A 19,602-nucleotide genomic window follows, 5' to 3' on the forward strand; every position below is an offset into this window, starting at 1 on the left:
CAGAACTGGGTGTGCTGAGATCTGTGGCAGCCTGAGACTGGGCCGCCGGGTGTGTCCTGGGCAGTGTCTGGGCAGTAGGCCTTCCCTGCTTCCTCTTTGTCCGCAGCTGGGCTGAAACCTCTGTGGGCATGCTCACCTGGAGCCTGCGCTGGGCCTCACGGGTGGGGGTGGTGGTGCTCCAACCCCACCCTCAAGGAGGTGGATGGGGTATCCCCATCATCGGCCTCATCACGTGGGAAGCTCTGCAATGACAGTGACCATCAGCCAGCCCTACTTGGAGTATTCCGAGCTGGGCCTGGCCAGTATAGCTGCTGCTTCTGCCCGCTCAAACTTCTGTTCCCAGAAGGGGCAGAGACGTGTGTCTGCTCAGATCCCACCGCCCCCCCCCCGGGAGGAAGGAGACCCACCGTAGGGTGTGAGGTCAGCCTGGGCGGGCGGCGCTGCCCGCACTCTCCCCATCCCACCCAGCCTGTTCTCCCCTGGGGTGTGGACGCAACTTGTCCACAGGCATCTGACCCCACATCCACCTGGGCTTACTTGAGGGAGACACACCCCGAGAAACCCACATCCACACACACAGGGAAAGGACCCAGTGTTGCCAGGTGGCATGGGAGAAGTGGCCTGGCCCAGTCTGGGGCTCCCCGTTTTACCTTTCTATTCCTATGGGCAAAGAGCGAGAAGCTTTTCGTGGGTGCCCTGAGCCAGCGTTGACAGTGTTCCCATACACTCTGCCTGTGAGCTCTCCTGAGGCCCCGGCCTCTGGGCAGGTGCAAACAGCAGAACATCTTGGCAGCAAGTGATATGGCTGGGGGCTCCTCTCTGCTCAGGAGGCCTGGATACCCGGTTCTGGGTTCTGTTGGGTTCTGTTGCCGGGAAGTGACATCATTTCCTGGGGTTCATGCTGAGGCCCCTTACACAAAGCTCTCCAAGTGAATCTCTAGGTTCCTGACTGCTCAACCACCCCCTTAGGCCATGTGCAGACACAGTGACACCCACAGAGACCACCCCACAGCCTTGGATAGGCTTGGATGCAGCCAGGTCCTGATCTCTGAGGACCTTGCTGATTTCAGACCAGGCTCCTTCTTCTCATCAGTGATGTGGCCCTGGACAAGTATATTCCCCTAAGGGTTTCCCCCGTCTCTCCACCTGCAGAGTAGGGGTCATTTTTTCAACGGCTTCCTAGCTCTGTTGGCCTACGAGCACCTCCATGCCTTTCAACCTGGGGTGAGTATCACATGGAGCTTGTGAACTGAGACTTCAGAAAGAAGGATTCGATACCGGGCTGACATAGCACAGAATAGGGCAGTACGAGGCCTGGATGCACTGCGGTACCCAGGAAAAGGCACTCCCCCTCCTGACTGTTTTGAGACCCCACATCCAAGTTGGACGACTGAAAGGAAGACTTGAAGGTCTCCCTCTGTTATAGAAAAGAGTAGCCAACTTTCTGGTCCTCTGTTTCCATTGAGATTCTGTTCAAGTGTCCCAGCTCGGCTTCTGCGTGTGGCTGAGCTTCTAATGGCTCCCTGCGTTCTTGTCTTTTACTCTCATAACTGTGGGTCATTTTCACCCTTCTGGGGTGAATGGGCACTGTCATTACTTCTAACTTCGATATACATTTTTGAAAAGTCTGTTCAATCTACTCATTTCCTCTCTTTTGTTTCATGTCTCTCTATGGGTGTGTCACTCTCTTTTCATTTCTAAATCCAATTTATAACTTCCTCGTTCTCTCTCCTGTGTGGATGGATGGATACCTATATGAATGCACATGTATATGATTAGAAGAGGTTTATTTTTAGGGATAGGTTAGAGAGAGATAAAGGCTTTAGGTTGGAGTTGGAATTGGGGTTAGGGTTAAGGGTGGTGGTGGTGTTTCTTGGAGACTGAGTGCTGTGCATTCTTAGTCTCTTTACATATGAACCCCTTATCAGATACACCACTTGCAAGGAGTCTGTCATGTTCAGTTTACTATTTTTTGGGTTTGTGAATGCTTAGTTTTTCTGTTACATAGATGTTCAATTGGATGGAAAACCATTGGTGTACTTAGTTTTCCTGTTTCCCTTACTTGAAGAGACCCATTTCTGCTTATGCCCACTAAATGTGAAGGAGACTCTGATGTTAAGGAGTCTTTGACCTATGCTTATTTCTAGCTATCTCATAACATCAGTCTTTAGGTTGACATTTTTCACCGATATTGAGGTGGTCTGAGATAAAAACCAATAGAATTCTCCAGATGTAGCTGTCTGGTTTTCCCATGGACATTTATTGAAGAGGCTTTCTTATTCCCATTTGTATATTCTCCCCTTCTTTGTCAGAGATGAGTTGATCATGGATGGTGGGGTTTATTTCTGGACGCTCAACTTTATTCCATCGATCTGGATCTGTGTGTATTTTTGTATTACCAATACCATACTCTCCTACTGCTGCTGCTGCTATGTCACTTCAGTCGTGTCTGACTCTGCACGACCCCATGACCTGCAACCTACCAGGCTCCTCCATCCAGGGCATTTTCCAGGCAAGTGTACTGGAGTGTGTTGCCATTGGCTTCTCCGATACTGTCCTGAGGATCTTAGTTTTGTATTCTAATTTCCTTTCACACAACCTTGTATGTCCATATCGGGGCTTTTTCGTCGTATTATATTGACTATTTAGGCTCTTTTCTGCTTCCATAAACCTTTGGAATTCTTTGTTCAGTGCGAAAACCCATTGGAATTTTGGGAGGAATAACATCGAAGCTATGGATTGCCTGGGGGTGTGACATAATTTTACCAATAGGAATTCTTTCAATCCATGAGCACAGCTTATCATTCCCTTGGTTTGTGTGGGCTTGATCTTCTTTCTTCCATCTCTTGCAGTTTTCTGACAACAGTTCCTTCCTTCCCTTCTGGGTTAGATGGAATCGTGGGTATTTCACTTCAGTGAATGGCATTGTCAGTGGGGGTGATAATTCCCTTCTCATTGGAAGACTTTACTGTGAGTATTAGAAATGCAAATGATTTCTCTTCCCCTTCCTCCCTGTGCATCTCTCAGAGCCACTGGGAAACACAAGCCTAATCCAAAGTCACACAGGCCTGAGGGGGTGCAACTAGACTGTTGTTTCTTCAGGCCCTCAGTGCTGGACATCATCCGGGATACTCTGTGTTTCTCTTCCTTGGTCTGGTGTCGCTTCAGACCTTTCCCTCATTTTAACAGGCTTGTTTTGTTGGTGTTCTTTGTCTGTTTGGAGACACATCCTTGATAAGCTTTGTGTTTCCACTCATTCGTCTCGCGATGTATGACCTGTCTTTTGCTTTTGTAATAAGTTCTTTACCACAGTAGATATCTTTGATTTTGCAAAGTCCACTGTATTCTCTGGGTTTGTTTGTGGACTGCCTTTTAGTTTTGTGTGTGAAGACTCAAAGCACTCGTCCAGTTTCTGCTCATTGTTCTTCTAGATTTATGACAAGTTTTCATGGAAAGTTTGTCTAGGGATAATTGGAAATGAATTCGGTGTAAGGTGTCAAGTCTCCATCTCCATTCATGTCATCCCCTGCAGTTTCCAATTCCCTGTTCCTGAGTGGTTTTGGAGACCTTGTGGGAAGTTTGGTTGCATTGGAGTTTGAATTTCCACCTTGAATAGATTCACACTGTTCTGCCCTCAGAGACACTGGAAAGGGGGAGTGAGGAGCAGCCTGCACTTCCAGCAGTGACCACACACTGGGGCGAGTGCTGCTCTCCCCTCTGGGAGCCCCAGGCCACAGGCATCCCAGTGAGGAGCCAGCTCTGTGCTCAGCTGAAAGGAGTTAGTCTCTCAGGAGCCTCTGAGCCCTTGCCTTTGGGTCATCCAGGGTAGGCATTTACTGTGACAAAAAAATAGCCCTGAATTCCATGGATAGAAGAGCCTGGCTGGGTAGAGTTCTTGGAGTTGCCATGAATCAGACGCAACTGAGCACACACAAACACAATATATTAAAATCAATGTTTTTTGGGGGGTGAAGGGGGAGTCGTGGGTTTTTTTTGCCTTATATAATAGCCAAGACAAAACTAATTTAAACCTAAATTCACATAGATGGGAGGGGTATAGCTCTCCTTCACCTTTTTTTTTTTTTTTGCAAACCTATTAAACTTATTTTAAGGTTTAGTAGAACCTTCCTTGAACAGTTCATTATGAAGCATTTTTGTGTGTGTGTGTGAAATTCGCCTCATTAAAAGTACGGTTTGCCTTTCCTGGATAATTTTGTTCATTGGTTTCTTAGGCAAACTTAGTAATGTTTGATTCATAATAAAGTTTTAATCTTCTTGTATAATTTTTTTGTCTCTAGTGCAAAATGGCCATATGCTGTCCCTATAATTGCACAGTCTTACTTGAAAGTGCCCAAGAATATATATGTTGGTACTTTGGACCTAGTTATAAGTTTCCTTGAGTTATTCTTTACATCTCATGAAGTGTATGCCTTTTTCACATTGTACTGTTCTTTGGCCTTTGAATTCATTTCAATATAAATTATTCAATATAAATTCATTTCAAAATAAAATTTATTTATTTTAGTTGGGGGCTAATTACTTTACAATATTGTAATAGTTTTTGCCATACATTGACATGAATCAGCCATGGGTTTACATGAAATTGGCCTTTTAACGAATCATTAGTGAAAACTAACCTTTTATTTAAATTATTGGTGATTAATTGCAAGTTGTGTAGTTCAGTCGATCAGTCGTGTCCAACTCTTTGAAACCCCATGGACCATAACACAACAGTCTTCGGTGTCCATCAGCAACTCCTGGAGCTACCTCAAATTCATGTCCATAGAGTTGGTGATGCCATCCACTCAGCTCATCCTCTGTCGTCCCCTTGTCCACCCACCTTCCATCTTTCCCGACATCAGAGCCTTTTCCAATGAGTCAGTTCTTTTCTTCAGGTGGCCAAAGTATTGGAGCTTCAGCATCAGTCCTTCCAAAGAATATTAAGACTGATTTCCTTTAGGATGGACTGGTTGGATCTCCTTTCAGTCCAAGGGCCTCTCAAGAGTCTTCTCCAGCAACACAGTTCAAAAGCATCAATTCTTCAGCACTCGGCTTTCTTGAAGTCCGACTCTCACATCCATACATGACTACTGGAAAAACCATAGCCTTGCCTAGACGGACTTTTGTTGGCAAAGTAGTGTCTCTGCTTTTTAATATGCTGTCAAGGTTGGTCATAATTTTCCTTCCAAGGATTAAGCGTCTTTTAATTTCATGACTGCAGTCAACATCTGCAGTGATTTTGGAGCCCTGAAAAATAAAGTCTGCCACTCTTTCCCAATCTGTTTGCCATGATGTGATGGGACCCGAGGCCATGATCTTAACTTTCTGAATGTTGAGCTTTAAGCCAACTTTATCACTTCTCTTTCACTTTCATCAAGAGTCTCTTTAGTACTTCTTCACTTTCATGCCATAAGGGTGGTGTCATGTGCATATTTGAGGTTATTGATACTTCTCCCAGCATTCTTGATTCCAGCTTGTGCTTCATCCAACCCAGCGTTTCTCATGATGTACTCTGCATATAAGTTAAATAAGCAGGGTGATGATATACAGCCTGGAACACTCCTTTTCCTATTTGGAACCAGTCTGTTGTTCCATGCTGAGTTCCAACTAGCTTCCTGACCTGCATACAGGTTTCTCAAGAGGCAGGACAGGTACTTCGGTCTCGCTGGGAGAAAAATGCCGGTTGGGGCCCCTAGGCCCAGGATCCAGGTGGGTGCCCAGGGTGTTCTCCCTGCAGAAGCCGAGCAGAGTGCAGACAGGCCTATTCTCATGAGTTCTCTCCTGCAGAGCAAGTGTGATAGAAGAGCCATGTGGAGGGGGACTTGACATTCCCGGGCAGTGTGGGAGCCCTCCCTGGGCGTGGGGGCCCAGAGACCATGGCGCCTGAAAAATGACCTCCCAGGCAGTGCTTCCCAGCCGGGGGTGACTCTCAGCCCGCAGGCGGCTGGGGACATTATCTTGCTTGGAGGCAGGAAAGGTAGCCCCAGAGAGTGGGTTTTCAGGCCTCTCGCATGCAGCCAGTGTGGGGCTCCTCAGATGCTAGACCTCTGGTTGTGCTCCCAGGGCCTCAATTTCTGAGTCAGGTCAGGGAGTCTGCCCGCACTCTGGGAGCCTTTCAAAGACATTCCTAGGGCAGTGTGGTCCTGCCTATTGGGCAGGAGGCCACGGGAGGGCAGTGGAGGGGGCCAGGGGACATGCTGGGGTCCTCCGGCCGAGGGCAACCAGCACCTCTCTGGGGCCCCCGGCAAGGGTTGGCGGGCCTGCCCCAGGCCTGGTCAACGCCACCGTGAGGAGCAAAGTTAGCTCCAGCAGAAGGAAGCAAAGAGCCCAGGATGCCTCCGCAGGCAGTTGTTGGGCCGCCCCGCGTGAAGCCTCCCCGGGAGAAAAATGCCGGTTGGGAACCCTAGGCCCTGGATCCAGGCGGGCACCCAGGGTACACTCCCCACAGGAGCCGAGCATGCTGCAGACAGTCCTAGTCTTTTGAGCTCTCTCCTGCAGAGCAAACGTGATGGAAGAGCCGTGTGGAGGGTGCCTTGACTTTCCCGAGCAGTGTGGGAGCCCTCCATGGGTGCAGGGACCCAGGGGCCATGGCCCCTGAAAAATGACCTCCCAGCCAGCGCTTCCCAGTCAGGGGTGACTGTCAGCCCACAGGCGGCTGGGGACGCTGTCTTGCTTGGAGGCAGGAAAGGTAGCCCCAGAGAGTGGGTTTTCAGGCGTCTCATGTGCAGCCAGTGTGGGGCTCCTCAGATGCCAGACCTCCGAGCCTCCTCCCAGGGCCTCAATTCCCGAGTCAGGCCAGGGTGACTGCCCGCACTCTGGGAGACTCGCAAAGACCTTCCTAGGGCAGCACGGTACCTCTCATGGGCCCTTACCCTAAAACTAACCCTATCTCTAACCCTAACCCTAACCCTAACCCTATCCCTAACACTAACCCTAAACCTAACCCTAACCTTAACTTAAACCATAACCTTAATCCAACTTCTAACCCTAAACCTAACCCTAACCCAAATCTTAGTCTAATCCTAACCCTTACACTAACCCTAACGCTACACTAACGTTAACTCTAACCTAACCTTAAATCTAACCCTAACACATTACTGGTTAGCACAGTCCTGCCCATGGAGAAGGAGACTGCAAAGTATATCTGAGTGGACCGGGTGACATGCTGGGGTCACCTGGCCAAGGGCACGTGGAACCTCCCATGGGCCCCTTCTCTAAACCTTAACCCTATCCCTAAACCTAACTGCTAACCCTAACCCTACCCTAACTTTAACCCTAACATTAACACTAACCGTAACCCTAACCTGTAACCCTAAAACTAACACAAATACTAACACAAAACCCTAATGCTAACTGCAACCCTAAAACTTACCAAAATACTTACCCTAACCCTCAACCTTAACTGTCGGGAGCCGCAATAGGCATTACTGACAAAATGGAGGCACGGCCCCAACCCCCTCTCCTCATCCCGCAGGCACGGTCCCGGGATGAAGGAGTTAGGTCTTGTGATTCTGACTTGTCCTTTCTTTCCTCCGGTTGAGTTGGCTGGAAAGAATGTTACAATCCGTAACGTTAACTATTGACATTTGTTCAAGGATCTTTACAAAGAATGCTCCAGGATGAGCACATAGGCTGCAGCCTAAGATCATGGGAAACATTGTTACCTGAAACCTGCCTGTAAGGGGAATGTTTATGGCAAAAGAAGTTTGCTGAGTTTAGGGGTTAGGAATAATTAAGAATAGTTAGAAGCTAAACGTTTGAGGTATGTTGTAGTGTTGGCATATTTTACTATAGCTTATGGAAACTAGGTATTTTAGAGATACTAATAGCCAAAAGCCTGTTTATGAGATGATGAGCTTAAGTTACTAGGGGATAGCAGGATTTAAAGAGATAAGAAATAAACTGAGGAATGTAATATACAGCCCAGAGACAAACTTGAGTTACAATGTTATCACAAGGACACTTAAGAAGAAACTCTGAAGGACAACAATGATTTATGGAGACAGTAAATATGGGTGAGAGGAAACTGAAGATGTCATACCTCTGACCTAATGCTTTTGTAAAAGTATAAAAGAAAACCTGATGCTTAAAATAAACATGCAGCCCAGTGCTTTGAGCGAGAGACTGCATCATTTTCATTTGCCGACCCCATTCATCCCTTCAGGGTGATTCCCTGGCTGCCAGAGCTGGACTCTGGCACTTAATCCTAACTCTAACACTTACCCTAGGTTACCCTGTCCCTATCCCTAACCCAAAACCCTAACACTAACCCTAAACCTAAAACTAACCCTAAATCTTACCAAAACCCTAACCCTAACCTTGAATCTTACACTTACCCTAACCCTAATATTAACCCTATCCTAACCCTAACCCTAACCCAATCCTTAGTCTACTCCTAAACCTTACCCTAACCCTAACACTACCCTAATGTTAACTCTAAACCTAACCTTAAACCTAACCCTAACTAATTCCTAGGTTAGCGCACTCATGTCCATGGGGAAGGAGGCTGCAAAGTGCAGCTGAGCAGGCCAGGTGACATGCCAGTGTCACCTGGCTGAGGGCACGTGGAACATCCCAAGGGCACCTACCCTAAACCTAACCTTATCCTTAACACTAACCACTAACCCTAAGCCTACCCTGACTTTAACCCTAATACTAACACTAAATGTAACCCTAAATTCTAACCCTAACACTAACCATAACCCTAATGCTAACCCAAAACCCTAACCATAACCCTAACCCTAAACTTAACCCTACACCTTACCAAAACACTAACCCTAACCATTAACCAGAACCCTAACTCTAACACTTACCCTAAGCTATCCTATCCCTAACCCTAAACACTAACCCTACCCTAATCCTATCCCTAAAGCATAAAGCTAACCCTATCCCTAAAGCATAAGCCTAACCCTAACCCTAACCCTATCCCTAAAGCATAAACCTAACCCTATATTCAAAGCATAACCCTAACCCTAACCCTAACCCTTACCAAACACTAACCCTAATGCTTAAACCTAATCCTATCTCTAACACTTACCCTAACCCTAACCCTACCCTAACCATAACCCTAACAATAACCTAACCCTAACCTTAACCCTAATGCCAACCCAAAACCCTAAACCTAACCCAACCCTAAACCTAACCCTAACCCTTACCAAAACACTAACCCTAATCCTTAACCCTAAACCTAACTCTAACACCTACCCTAACCCTAACCTTAACGCTACCCTAACCCTAACCCTAACCCTAAACCTAACTCTAACCCAAACCTTAGTCTAGTCCTAACCCTTATCCTAACCCTAACATTACACTAACGTTAACTCTAAACCTAACCCTAAACCTATCCCTAACAAAATCCTAGGTTAGCACACTCATGCTCATGGGGAAGGAGGCTGCAAAGTGCATCTGAGCGGGCCGGGTGACATGCTGGGGTCACCAGGTTGAGGGCACGTGGAACTACCCATGGGCACCTACCCGAAAACTCACCTTATCCCTAACCCTAACTGCTAACCCTAACCCTACCCTAACTTTAAGCCTAGCACTAACACTAACCCTAACCCTAACTTCTAACCCTAACACTAACCGTAACCCTAATGCTGACCCAAAGCCCTAACCTTAACCCTAACCCTAACCCTAAAACTTACCAAAACCCTAACCCGAATCATTAACCTGAACCCTAACTCTAACACTTACCCTAAGCTATGCTAACCCTAACCATAAACTCTAACCCTAAACCTAACCCTAATACTAACACAAAACTCTAACCCTAAACCTAACCCTAACCCTTACCAAAAACTAACCTAACGCTCTAACCCTAATCCTATCTCTAACACTTACACAAACCATAACACTACCCTAACCCTAACCCAAACATCTAACCTAATCGTAAACCTTCCCTAACCCTATCCTTAACCCTAATCCTAGACCTAACCCTAACTCAAACCTTAGTCTTACCGTAACCCTAACCCTCACCGTAACACTACCCTAACGTTAACTCTAAACCTAACCCTAAATCTAACACTGACACATTCCTACCTTACAGCAGTCCTACCCATGTGGAAGGAGGCTGCAAAGTGCATTTGAGAAGGCCAGATGACATGCCGGGGTCACCAGCTCGAGAGCACGTGGAACTACCCGAGGGCACCTGCCCTGAATTTAACATTATCCCTAGCCCTAACCACTAACCCTAACCCTACCCTAACTTTAAGCCTAACACTAACACTAACTCTAACTTCTAACCCTAACACTAACTGTAACCCTAATGCTAACCCAAAACCATAACCTTAACGCTAAACCTTACCGAAACCCTAACCCTAAACATTAACCAGAACCCTAACTCTAACACTTACCCTAACCTATGCTAACCCTAATCATAAACACTAACCCTAACCCTAACACAAATACTAACCCAAAACTAACCCTAACCTTCCCAAAACACTAACCCTAAAGCTTAACCCTAACCCTATCTCTAACATTTACACTAACCCTAACCCTACCCTAACCCTAACCTCTAACCCTAACCCTAACCCTTCCCTAACCCTAACCCTAACCTTAACCCTAAACCTAACCCTAACCCAAACCTTAGTCTTACCATAACCCATACCCTAACCGTAACACTACCCTAACGTAAACTCTAACTTAAACATAACCCTAACACTACACTAACGTTAACTCTAAACCTAATCCTAAACCTATCCCTAACAAATTCCTAGGTTACCACAATCATGTCCATGGGTAAGGAGGCTGCAAAGTGCATCTGAGCGGGCCAGGTCACATGACAGGGTCACCTGGTTGAGGGCACGTGGAACCTCCCATGGACCGGTACCCTAAACCTAACCATATTCCTAACCCTAAACACTAACCCTAACCCTAAACCTAACTTTAACCCTAACCCTAACACTAAACGTAATACTGACTTCTAACCCTATCTCTAACCCAAACCCTAACCCTAATGCCAACCCAAAACCCAAACCCTAAACCTAAACCTAACCCTTACCAAAACCCTAACCCAAACTCTTAACCTTAACCATAACTCTAACACTTACCCTAACCCTAACCGTACCCTAACCCTAAACCCTAATCCTAACCCTATCCCTAAAGCATAACACTAACCCCATCCCTAAAGCATAACCCTGACCCTGATCCTAACCCTAACCCTAACCCTAACCCTAACCTCCAACCCTAACCCTATCTTTGAACTCCCGAGTCAGAGTAGTGTGTTTTGCTGCACTCTGCAAGGCTTGCAATCACATTCCTATGTCATCGTGGTCCTGCCAATGGGGATGGAGGCTGTGCAGTGCGTCTGATGGGGTTGGGTGCCATGCCACGGTCTCCTTGTGAAGGGCACCTGGCACCTCCCATAGGCACTTACTCTCACCCTAACCCTAACCCTATCCCTAACCCTCACCACTAACCCTAACCTTAACCTTAACACTAACACTCACTTAAACCTAACTTCTAACCCTAACACTGTCTGTAACCCTAATGTTAACCCAAAACCTAAACCTAATCCTACACCTTACCAAAACACTAACGTTAACCCTTAACCCTAACCCTATCTCTAAATCTTACCCTAAACATAAGCCTACCCTACCCTAACCCTTACTTCTAACCCTAACCCTTCCCTAACCCTAACACTTCCCGAACACTAATTCTAACCCTAACCCTAACCCTAACCCTAACACATTCCTAGGTTAACGCTGTCCTGCCCACGGGGAAGGAGGCTGAAAAGTGCATCTGTGCAGGCCAGGTCACATGCAGGGGTCACCTGGCCTAGGGTATGTGGAACCTCCCATGGGCCCGTACCCTAAACCTAACACTATCCCTAACCCTAACGCTAAACCTAACCCTAACCCTAACTTTAACCTAAAACTAACACTAAATGTAACACTAACTTCTAACCCTAACCCTAACCCTAATGCTAACCGAAATCCCTGACCTAACCCTAAACTTAACCCTTAACCCTATCCATAGCTCTAACAATTACGTGAACCCTAACCATACCCTAACCCTAAACCCTAACCCTAACCCTTAAAACTAACCATAACTCTAAGATTTATCCTAACCCTAACCATACCCTAACCCTAACCCTAACCTGATCCCTAAAGCGTAACCCTAACCCTGACCCTAGCACTTACCATAAACCTAGCCCTAACCCAAACCCTAACCGTAACGTATTGCTAATCCTAACACTAACCTTACTCTAGCCGTAACCCTAACCCTAAAACCAACCTGAACTCTAACCCCTAAGCCTAAACGTAAACCTAATCCATAAACCAAAACCTCATCTGAAACCTAATCCCTCACAGTATCCCCAACCCTAACTCTAAAACGTAAACCCTAACCCTAACCCTAATCAGTAACCTTAAACCTAAAGTAAACCCAAACCATAGTATAACCCTAGCACTAACCCTAACCCTAACTGTAACACATTCCTAGGTTAACACAGTCCTGCCCATGCGGAGGGAGGCTGAAAAGTACATCTGAGTGGGCCAGGTCACATGTCGGGGTCAGCTGGTGTAGGGCACGTGGAACCTCCCATGGGCCCTTACCTTAAACCTAACCCTATCTCTAACTCTGACCACTAACCATAATCCTAACCCTAACCTTAACCCTAACCCTAACACTAACTGTAACCCTAACTTCTAACCCTACCACTGTCCGTAACCCTAATACTGACTCAAAACCCTAATCCTAAACCTAAAGCTAACACTAACCCTTAATAAAACACTAACCCTAACCCTTAACCCTAACCCTAACTCTAACACTTACCTAACCCTAACCTTAACCCTACCCTAACCCTAAGCCTAAGCCTAACCCTAACCCTAAACCTAAACCTAACCTTAACTCAAACCTTAGTCTAAACCTAACCCTTACCCTAACCCTAACAAATTCCTAGGTTAGCACAGTCCTGCCCATGGGGAAGGAGGGTGCAAAGTGCATCTGAGTGGGCCGGGTCACATGATGGGGTCACCTGGCCGAGGGCACGTGGAAACTCCCATGGGCCAGAGTCCTAAACATAACCATAAACTCTGACCCTGACCCTAACCCTAACACTTACCAAACACTAACCCTAATCCTTAACCCTACCCCTAACTCTAACACTTACTGTAACCCTAAGCTTAACCATACCCTAACCCTAAACTCTAACCCTAACCCTAACCCTAACACTAATGTTTAACTCTACACCTAACCCTAAACCTATCCCTAACAAATTCCTAGGTTAGTGCACTCATGCCATGGGGAAGGAGGCTGCAAAGTTCATCTGAGCATGCCGGGTCACATCCCAGGGTCACTTGGCCAACGGCACGTAGAACTACCCATGGGCACTTACCCTAAACCTAACTTTATCCCTCAACCTAACCATTAATCCTAACGCTATCTTAACTTTAACCCTAACCCTAACACTAAACGTAACCCTAACTTCTAACCCTAACACTAACCGTAACCCTGATGCTAACCCAAAACCCTTACCCTAACCTAATCCTAACCTCTAACCTAAACCATTACCAAAACCTTAACCCTAACCATTAACCAGAAGCCTAACTCTAACACTGACCCTAAGCTACCTTAACCCTAATCCAAACCCTAATCCAAACCCAAACCTAACCCTATCCCTGAAGCATAAACCTAACACTATCCCTAAAAGATAAACCTAACCCTAACACTAACCCTAAGGAGGCTGAAAAGTGCATCTGAGCGGGCCAGGTGACATGCCAAGGTCACTTGGCTGAGGGCACGTGGAACCTCCCAATGGGCCCCTACCCTAAACCTAACCCTGACCCTAACTCTAACCCTACCTTAACCCCAAACCTAACTCTAACCCTAACCCTTACCCTAACGCTAACACTACCCTAACGTTAACTATAAACCTAACCTTAAACCTAGCCCTAACAAATTCCTAGGTTACCACACTAATGCCCATGGGGAAGGAGGCTGCAAAGTGCATCTCAGTGGGCCGGGTGATGTGCTGGGGTCACCAGGTTGAAGGTGCGTGGAACTACCCAAGGGCACCTCCCCTAAACTTTACCTTATCCCTAACCCTAACCGCTAACCCTAACCCTACCCTAACTTTAAGCCTAACACTAACACTAACCCTAACCCTAACTTCTAACCTTAACACTAACTGTAACCCTAATGTTAACCCAAAACCCTAACCTTAACCCTAAACTTAACCCTAAACCTTACCAAAACCCTAACCCTAAACATTAACCAGAACCCTAACTCTAACACTTACCCTAACCTATGCTAACCCTAACCATAAACCCTAACTCTAACACGAATACTAACCCAAAACTCTAACCCAACCTTACCAAAACACTAACCCTAATGCTTAACCCTAACCCTATCTCTAACATTTACACTAACCCTAACCCTACCCAAACCCTAACCCTAACCCTTCCCTAACCCTAACCCTAAACCTAACCCTAACCCAAACCTTAGTCTTACCATTACCCATACCCTAACCATAACACTACCCTAACGTAAACTCTAACCTAAACATAACCCTAACACTACCCTAACATTAATTCTAAACCTAACCCTAAACCTATCCCTAACAAATTCCTAGGTTACCATAATCATGCCCATGGGGAAGGAGGCTGCAAAGTGCATCTGAGAGGGCCGGGTCACATGACGGTGCCACCTGGCTGAGGGCACATGGAACCTCCCATGGGCCGGTACCTTAAACATAACCATGTCCCTAACCCTAAACGCTAACCCTAACCCTAAGCCTAACTTTAACCCTAACACTAACACTAAACATAACAGTAACTTCTAACCCTAACCCTAATCCTAATGCTATCCCAAAACCCTAAACCTAACCCTAACACTTACCAAAACCCTAACCCTATCCTTAACCCTAACTATAACTCTAACACTTACCCTAAACCTAACCGTACCCTAACGCTAACCCTAAAGCCTAACCCTAAACCTATCCCTAAAGCATAACCCTAACCCGATTCCTAAAGCATAACCGCCCATTGGCCCTTACCCTAAACCTAATTCTATCCCTAACCCTGACCACTAACCCGAACCATAAGTTTTTCCCTAACACTAACACTAACTGTAACCCTAACTTCTAACCCTAACACTGTCAGTAACACTAATGCTAACCCCAAACCCTAAACCTAAATCTAAACCTAACCTTAAACCTTAAGAAAACCTTAACTCTAACCCTTAAACCTAACCCTAACTCTAACACTTATCCTAACCATAACCCTACCCTAACACTAACACTAAACCTAACACTAACCATTACCCTAATGCTAATCCAAAGCCCTAACCCTAATCCTAACCCTAAACCTAGCCCTAACCCTTATCAAAACACTAACAATAACACTTAACCCTAACCCTATTTCTTTTTTTTTTTTTTACACACGTAAAATAAGACGTTTATTACACTAAACAACAGGGTTTATTTTTCATTTCCCCAGAACACTAAAATAGCACACGGCATAGTAATTTAGCACACAACAGAAACTGATATATGCGACCAATAATTCCGAAAATGGGGATGTCTTACTTGGGGACTCCTTCAAAACTTCTGCTCTTCAGTGCCTTTTATCAAAGCTAGCAACACACAACAAGAGGGGTTATCTCAGAAAACATTTTAGTGTAGGAGGCATCTCAACTCCTAGAGACTGGAGACCTTCTCTAAGGGGAAGTCCTTGCTGTTTTTTCCTCCATGACTGAGCTCCGGTGGACAGGCTCGAGCTCATTTTTTATCTTGGGTAACACTGCTAGGGTTCCTAGTTTGAGGAAGGGTTATCTAAAGGTAACATTAATATTGCAGCTTTCACCATAGGGCCTCCATGTAAATTGCATGTCAAGTGGAAGGAAAGGGGTGTGAGAAAAGATATCAGATTTTTGCTCAAATTATTCTACAAAACGCAGAGATGACAACAGCTTGCCATCAACTTGGCCTGGCTCAGACCAAGCCCAGCAGGGTAGACTTTTACAAATATCTCCTCTCATCAGATGGTCAGAGACAGGCTGGAGAGATAGTGCCTGGGATGGCAGCCCTGCTGGATGGGTGCTGAAGGTAAACTTAAAACTTGCTGTTACATCTTTCGATTTTAGTCTGATAGGTGTATAAGGTAGTATCAATAACCTCCTTGACATGGCTTCCCAACCCTAAATGTCTTTCAAGCACAGAGATTTCCTTCCGTATCAACCAGCTTTCTGTGGGTTTAAGTTCCACTGACTTTGTCTGTCACACGAATCAAAGCCGGAGCTTCACTGCCGCAGCGTGTGCGTCCAGAGTTAACGCAAAAGACAGCATTCGAGGACAGCGCTTCAAGTTAGTCTCACTATTTTTATTGTTCTGCCTGTACCTTAACCACGGCATAACAGAGTTGCTCATTCAAAAGCTTGTGGAGCTACTGATGCCACTGTTATCTGCAGATCATCTGAGGTACTTTTTTCCCATGAAAACATTTTCTTGTATCCTACTCTTGGCTCTGAAAACATGGGCTCTGAATGGCCAGGGAGAACACTTTTCGTCTCATCATTCAAGAATATTAGGGGATGTGCGTGCAGCAAGATGGATCGCAGGCAAGAGGGTGCAAATGCCAAGTCCAGCTTCTCCAGGAAAGCACTGGGCGGGTCGTCCTCAGAAGCCCCCTTTGTGGACCCTCTCTGCTGGCCCAGCAGTCCGGACCCCCAAGGCTCTCCACTGTGGCTCCGTCCTCTGTGGCCGCCAGTGGGCCTGGGCGCTGCCTGTAGCCAGTCCGTGCCCGGAGCCTCCCCGACGCAGCGGACCGGCCCCACACCTCGCTCCCCTGCAGGAGCCAAGGACAGACCTGCAGTGTTGTTCTGCGCGGCCGCTGAGGCTGAATTTCTTTGTACTGATTCTTGCCACCGTGGAAGTGCTTCGAGGCCACTGCGAAGCAAGGAGCTGGCCCCATGCAGGTCATGCTTTGCTTCCAGTGAGGACTCCTCCTTTCGTGGATTTCCCCAGGCATCGATCGCAGGCCTCTTCACCCGGGAAGCGGCATCTGCTGGCCGAGGGCCCTCCTTCTGCCATCTCTCACTCCAGAGTTCTCTGCACAGGGCTCTGTCCAAGGCAGCGCCCGCTCCCTGCTCCTCCGCGAGGCGGGTGCGGAGAGGCCTGCGTCCGTCCTTCATGCTGTGTCTCTGACCCCTGAGCCCCAGGACACGCCGGTCAGTCCACGGAAGGCCTTCAGTGGATCTCAATATGAACCTGCAGACGGACGTTGAGCATCATGGAAGCCACGATGTAGAGGTAGGGGAAGTTGATGCGCAGGCGCCAGGCCAGGTCGAAGAAGATGAGCAGCGTGCGGGTCAGCCCCTTGCAGAAGACCCCATAAGAGCGGGCGGCGGCCGAGCGCGAGAGCCGGACAGCCAGGCCCGACAGAGCCGCCGCCATATAGACCGGCGCCCGCCGCCGCCGCCGCCCGCCGCCGCGCACCGACCGGCCGCCGGACGCGCCGAAGCCCGGCCGCCCGTCCTCTCGGCGCCGCGACGCCCCCGAGCCTCCGCCCCGGCAGCTGGCCCGCGCTGAGGGAGCGAAGGAGGCGGCGGCGAGGCCGGCGGGCGGGCGGGCCGCGGGGAGGGGAGTCGGCGCGTCGCGCTCTCGGGAAGCGCCTCAGCGAGCCGGCGCCCCGTCCCAGCCCGGCCGCGCGGCCTGACGTCACCAACCCTAACCCTATTTCTAACACTTACCCTAAACCTAAACCTACCCCAACGCTAACAGTAACCCTTACCTCTAACCCTAACCCTAACCCTTCCCTAACACTAACCCTAACCCTAACCCAAACCCTAAACCTAACCCTAACACATTCCTAGGTTAACGCAGTCCTGCCCATGGGAAAGGAGGATGCAAAGTTCATCTGAAAGGGCCGGGTCATATGCTGGTGTCACTTCTCCAAGGGCACATAGAACCTCCCATGGGCCCGTACCCTAAACTTAACACTATCGCTAACTCTAAACGCTAACCATAAGCCTACTTTAACCCTAACACTAACACTAATTGTAAAACTGCTAACCATAACCCTAACCCTAATGCTAACCCCAATCCCTGCTCTAACCCTAAACCCTAAGCCTAACCCTTAACCTAACCCTAAAACTAACCCTATCCCTAAGGCATGACGCTAACCCGATCTTTAAAGCATAACTCTAACCCTGACCTTAACACTTGCCCTAAACCAAACCCTAACCCTATAGTTAACCCTATCACCTAACCCCAAACCTAAACTTAACCTCTAACCCTAACCCTAACCTTGAATTCCCGAGTCAGAATAGTGTGTTTCTCTGCACGCTGCAAGGCTTGCAATCACATTCCTATATCAGCGTGGCCCTGCCAATGGGGAGGGAGGCTGTGCAGTGCGTCTGATGCGGTCGGGTGCCATGCCACGGTCTCCTTGTGAAGGGCAACTGGCACGTCCCATGGGCCCTACCCTAAACCTAACCCTATCCCTAACCCTAAACGCGAACCCTAACCCTAATCAAAACACTAACCCTAACCCTATCTCTAACACTTACACTAACTCTAACCCTACCCTAACCCTAACCCCAAGCAATACCTCTAACCCTAACCCTAACCCTTCCCTAAACCTAACCCTAACCTCTAACCTTAACCCTAACTCTAACCCTAAACCTAACTCTAACCCAAACCTTAGTCTAATCCTAACCCTTACCCTAACCCTAACACTACCCTAACCTTAACTCTAAACCTATCCCTAACAAATGCCTAGGTTACCACACTCCTGCCCATGGGGAAGGAGGCTGCAAAGTGCATCTGAGCATGCCGGTTGACATGCCAGGGTAACCAGGTCGAGGGCACATGGAACTACCCGTGGGCACCTACCCTAAACTTAACCTTATCCCTAACCCTAACCACTAACCCTAACCCTACCCTAAATTTAAGCCTAACACTAATCCTAACCCTAACTTCTAACCCTAACACTAACAGTAACCCTAATGCTAACCCAAAACCCTAATGTCGGCAGCTGTGATAGGCATTACTGACAAAATGCAGGCACGGCCCCAACCCCCTCTCCTCATCCCGCAGGCACGGTCCCAGGATGAAGGAGTTAGGTCTTGTGATTCTGACTTGTCCTTTCCTTCCTCCAGTTGAGTTGGCTGGAAAGAATGTTATAATCCATAAAGTTAACTATTGGCATTTATTCAAGGATCTTTACAAAGAATGCTCCAAGATGAGCACATTGGCTGCAGCTTGAGACCATGGGAAACATTGTTATCTGAAACCTGCCTGTAAGGGGAAGTTTATGGCAAAAGAAGTTTGCTGAGTTTAGGAGTGAGGAATAATTAAGAATAGTTAGAAGCTAAAAGTTTAAGGTATGTTGTAGTGTTGGCATATTTTACTATAGCTTATAGAAACTAGGAATTTTAGAGATACTAATAGCTAAAAGCCTTTTTAGGAGATGATGAGCTTAAGTTACTAGGGGATAACAGGATTTAAAGAGATAAGAAATAAACTGATGAATGTGATATACAGCCCAGAGACAAACTTGAGTTATAATGTCATCACAAGGACACTTAAGAGGGAACTCTGAAGGACAACAACGATTTATGGAGACAATAAATATGGGTGAGAAGAAGACCTGACAAGCAAGGCAA

General features: G+C 47.2%; 2 protein-coding genes across 2 annotated transcripts; both read right to left on the reverse strand.

Annotated features, from left to right (window-relative positions):
• Positions 1-15,593: 15,593 nt before the first annotated feature.
• Positions 15,594-17,768, reverse strand: LOC145534147 (small integral membrane protein 10-like protein 3). Its single transcript, XM_081561522.1, has one exon. The coding sequence runs from the start codon at positions 17,387-17,389 to the stop codon at positions 17,183-17,185; it is 207 nt and encodes a 68-aa protein (XP_081417648.1). The 5' UTR covers positions 17,390-17,768; the 3' UTR covers positions 15,594-17,182.
• Positions 16,360-17,127, reverse strand: LOC145534835 (protein FAM220A-like). Its single transcript, XM_081563136.1, has one exon. The coding sequence runs from the start codon at positions 17,125-17,127 to the stop codon at positions 16,360-16,362; it is 768 nt and encodes a 255-aa protein (XP_081419262.1).
• Positions 17,769-19,602: the final 1,834 nt, after the last annotated feature.

This window comes from Giraffa tippelskirchi, chromosome 14, assembly GCF_054371585.1.
Source record: "Giraffa tippelskirchi isolate mGirTip1 chromosome 14, T2T-mGirTip1v1.2.pri, whole genome shotgun sequence".
Taxonomy (NCBI): Eukaryota; Metazoa; Chordata; class Mammalia; order Artiodactyla; family Giraffidae; genus Giraffa; species Giraffa tippelskirchi.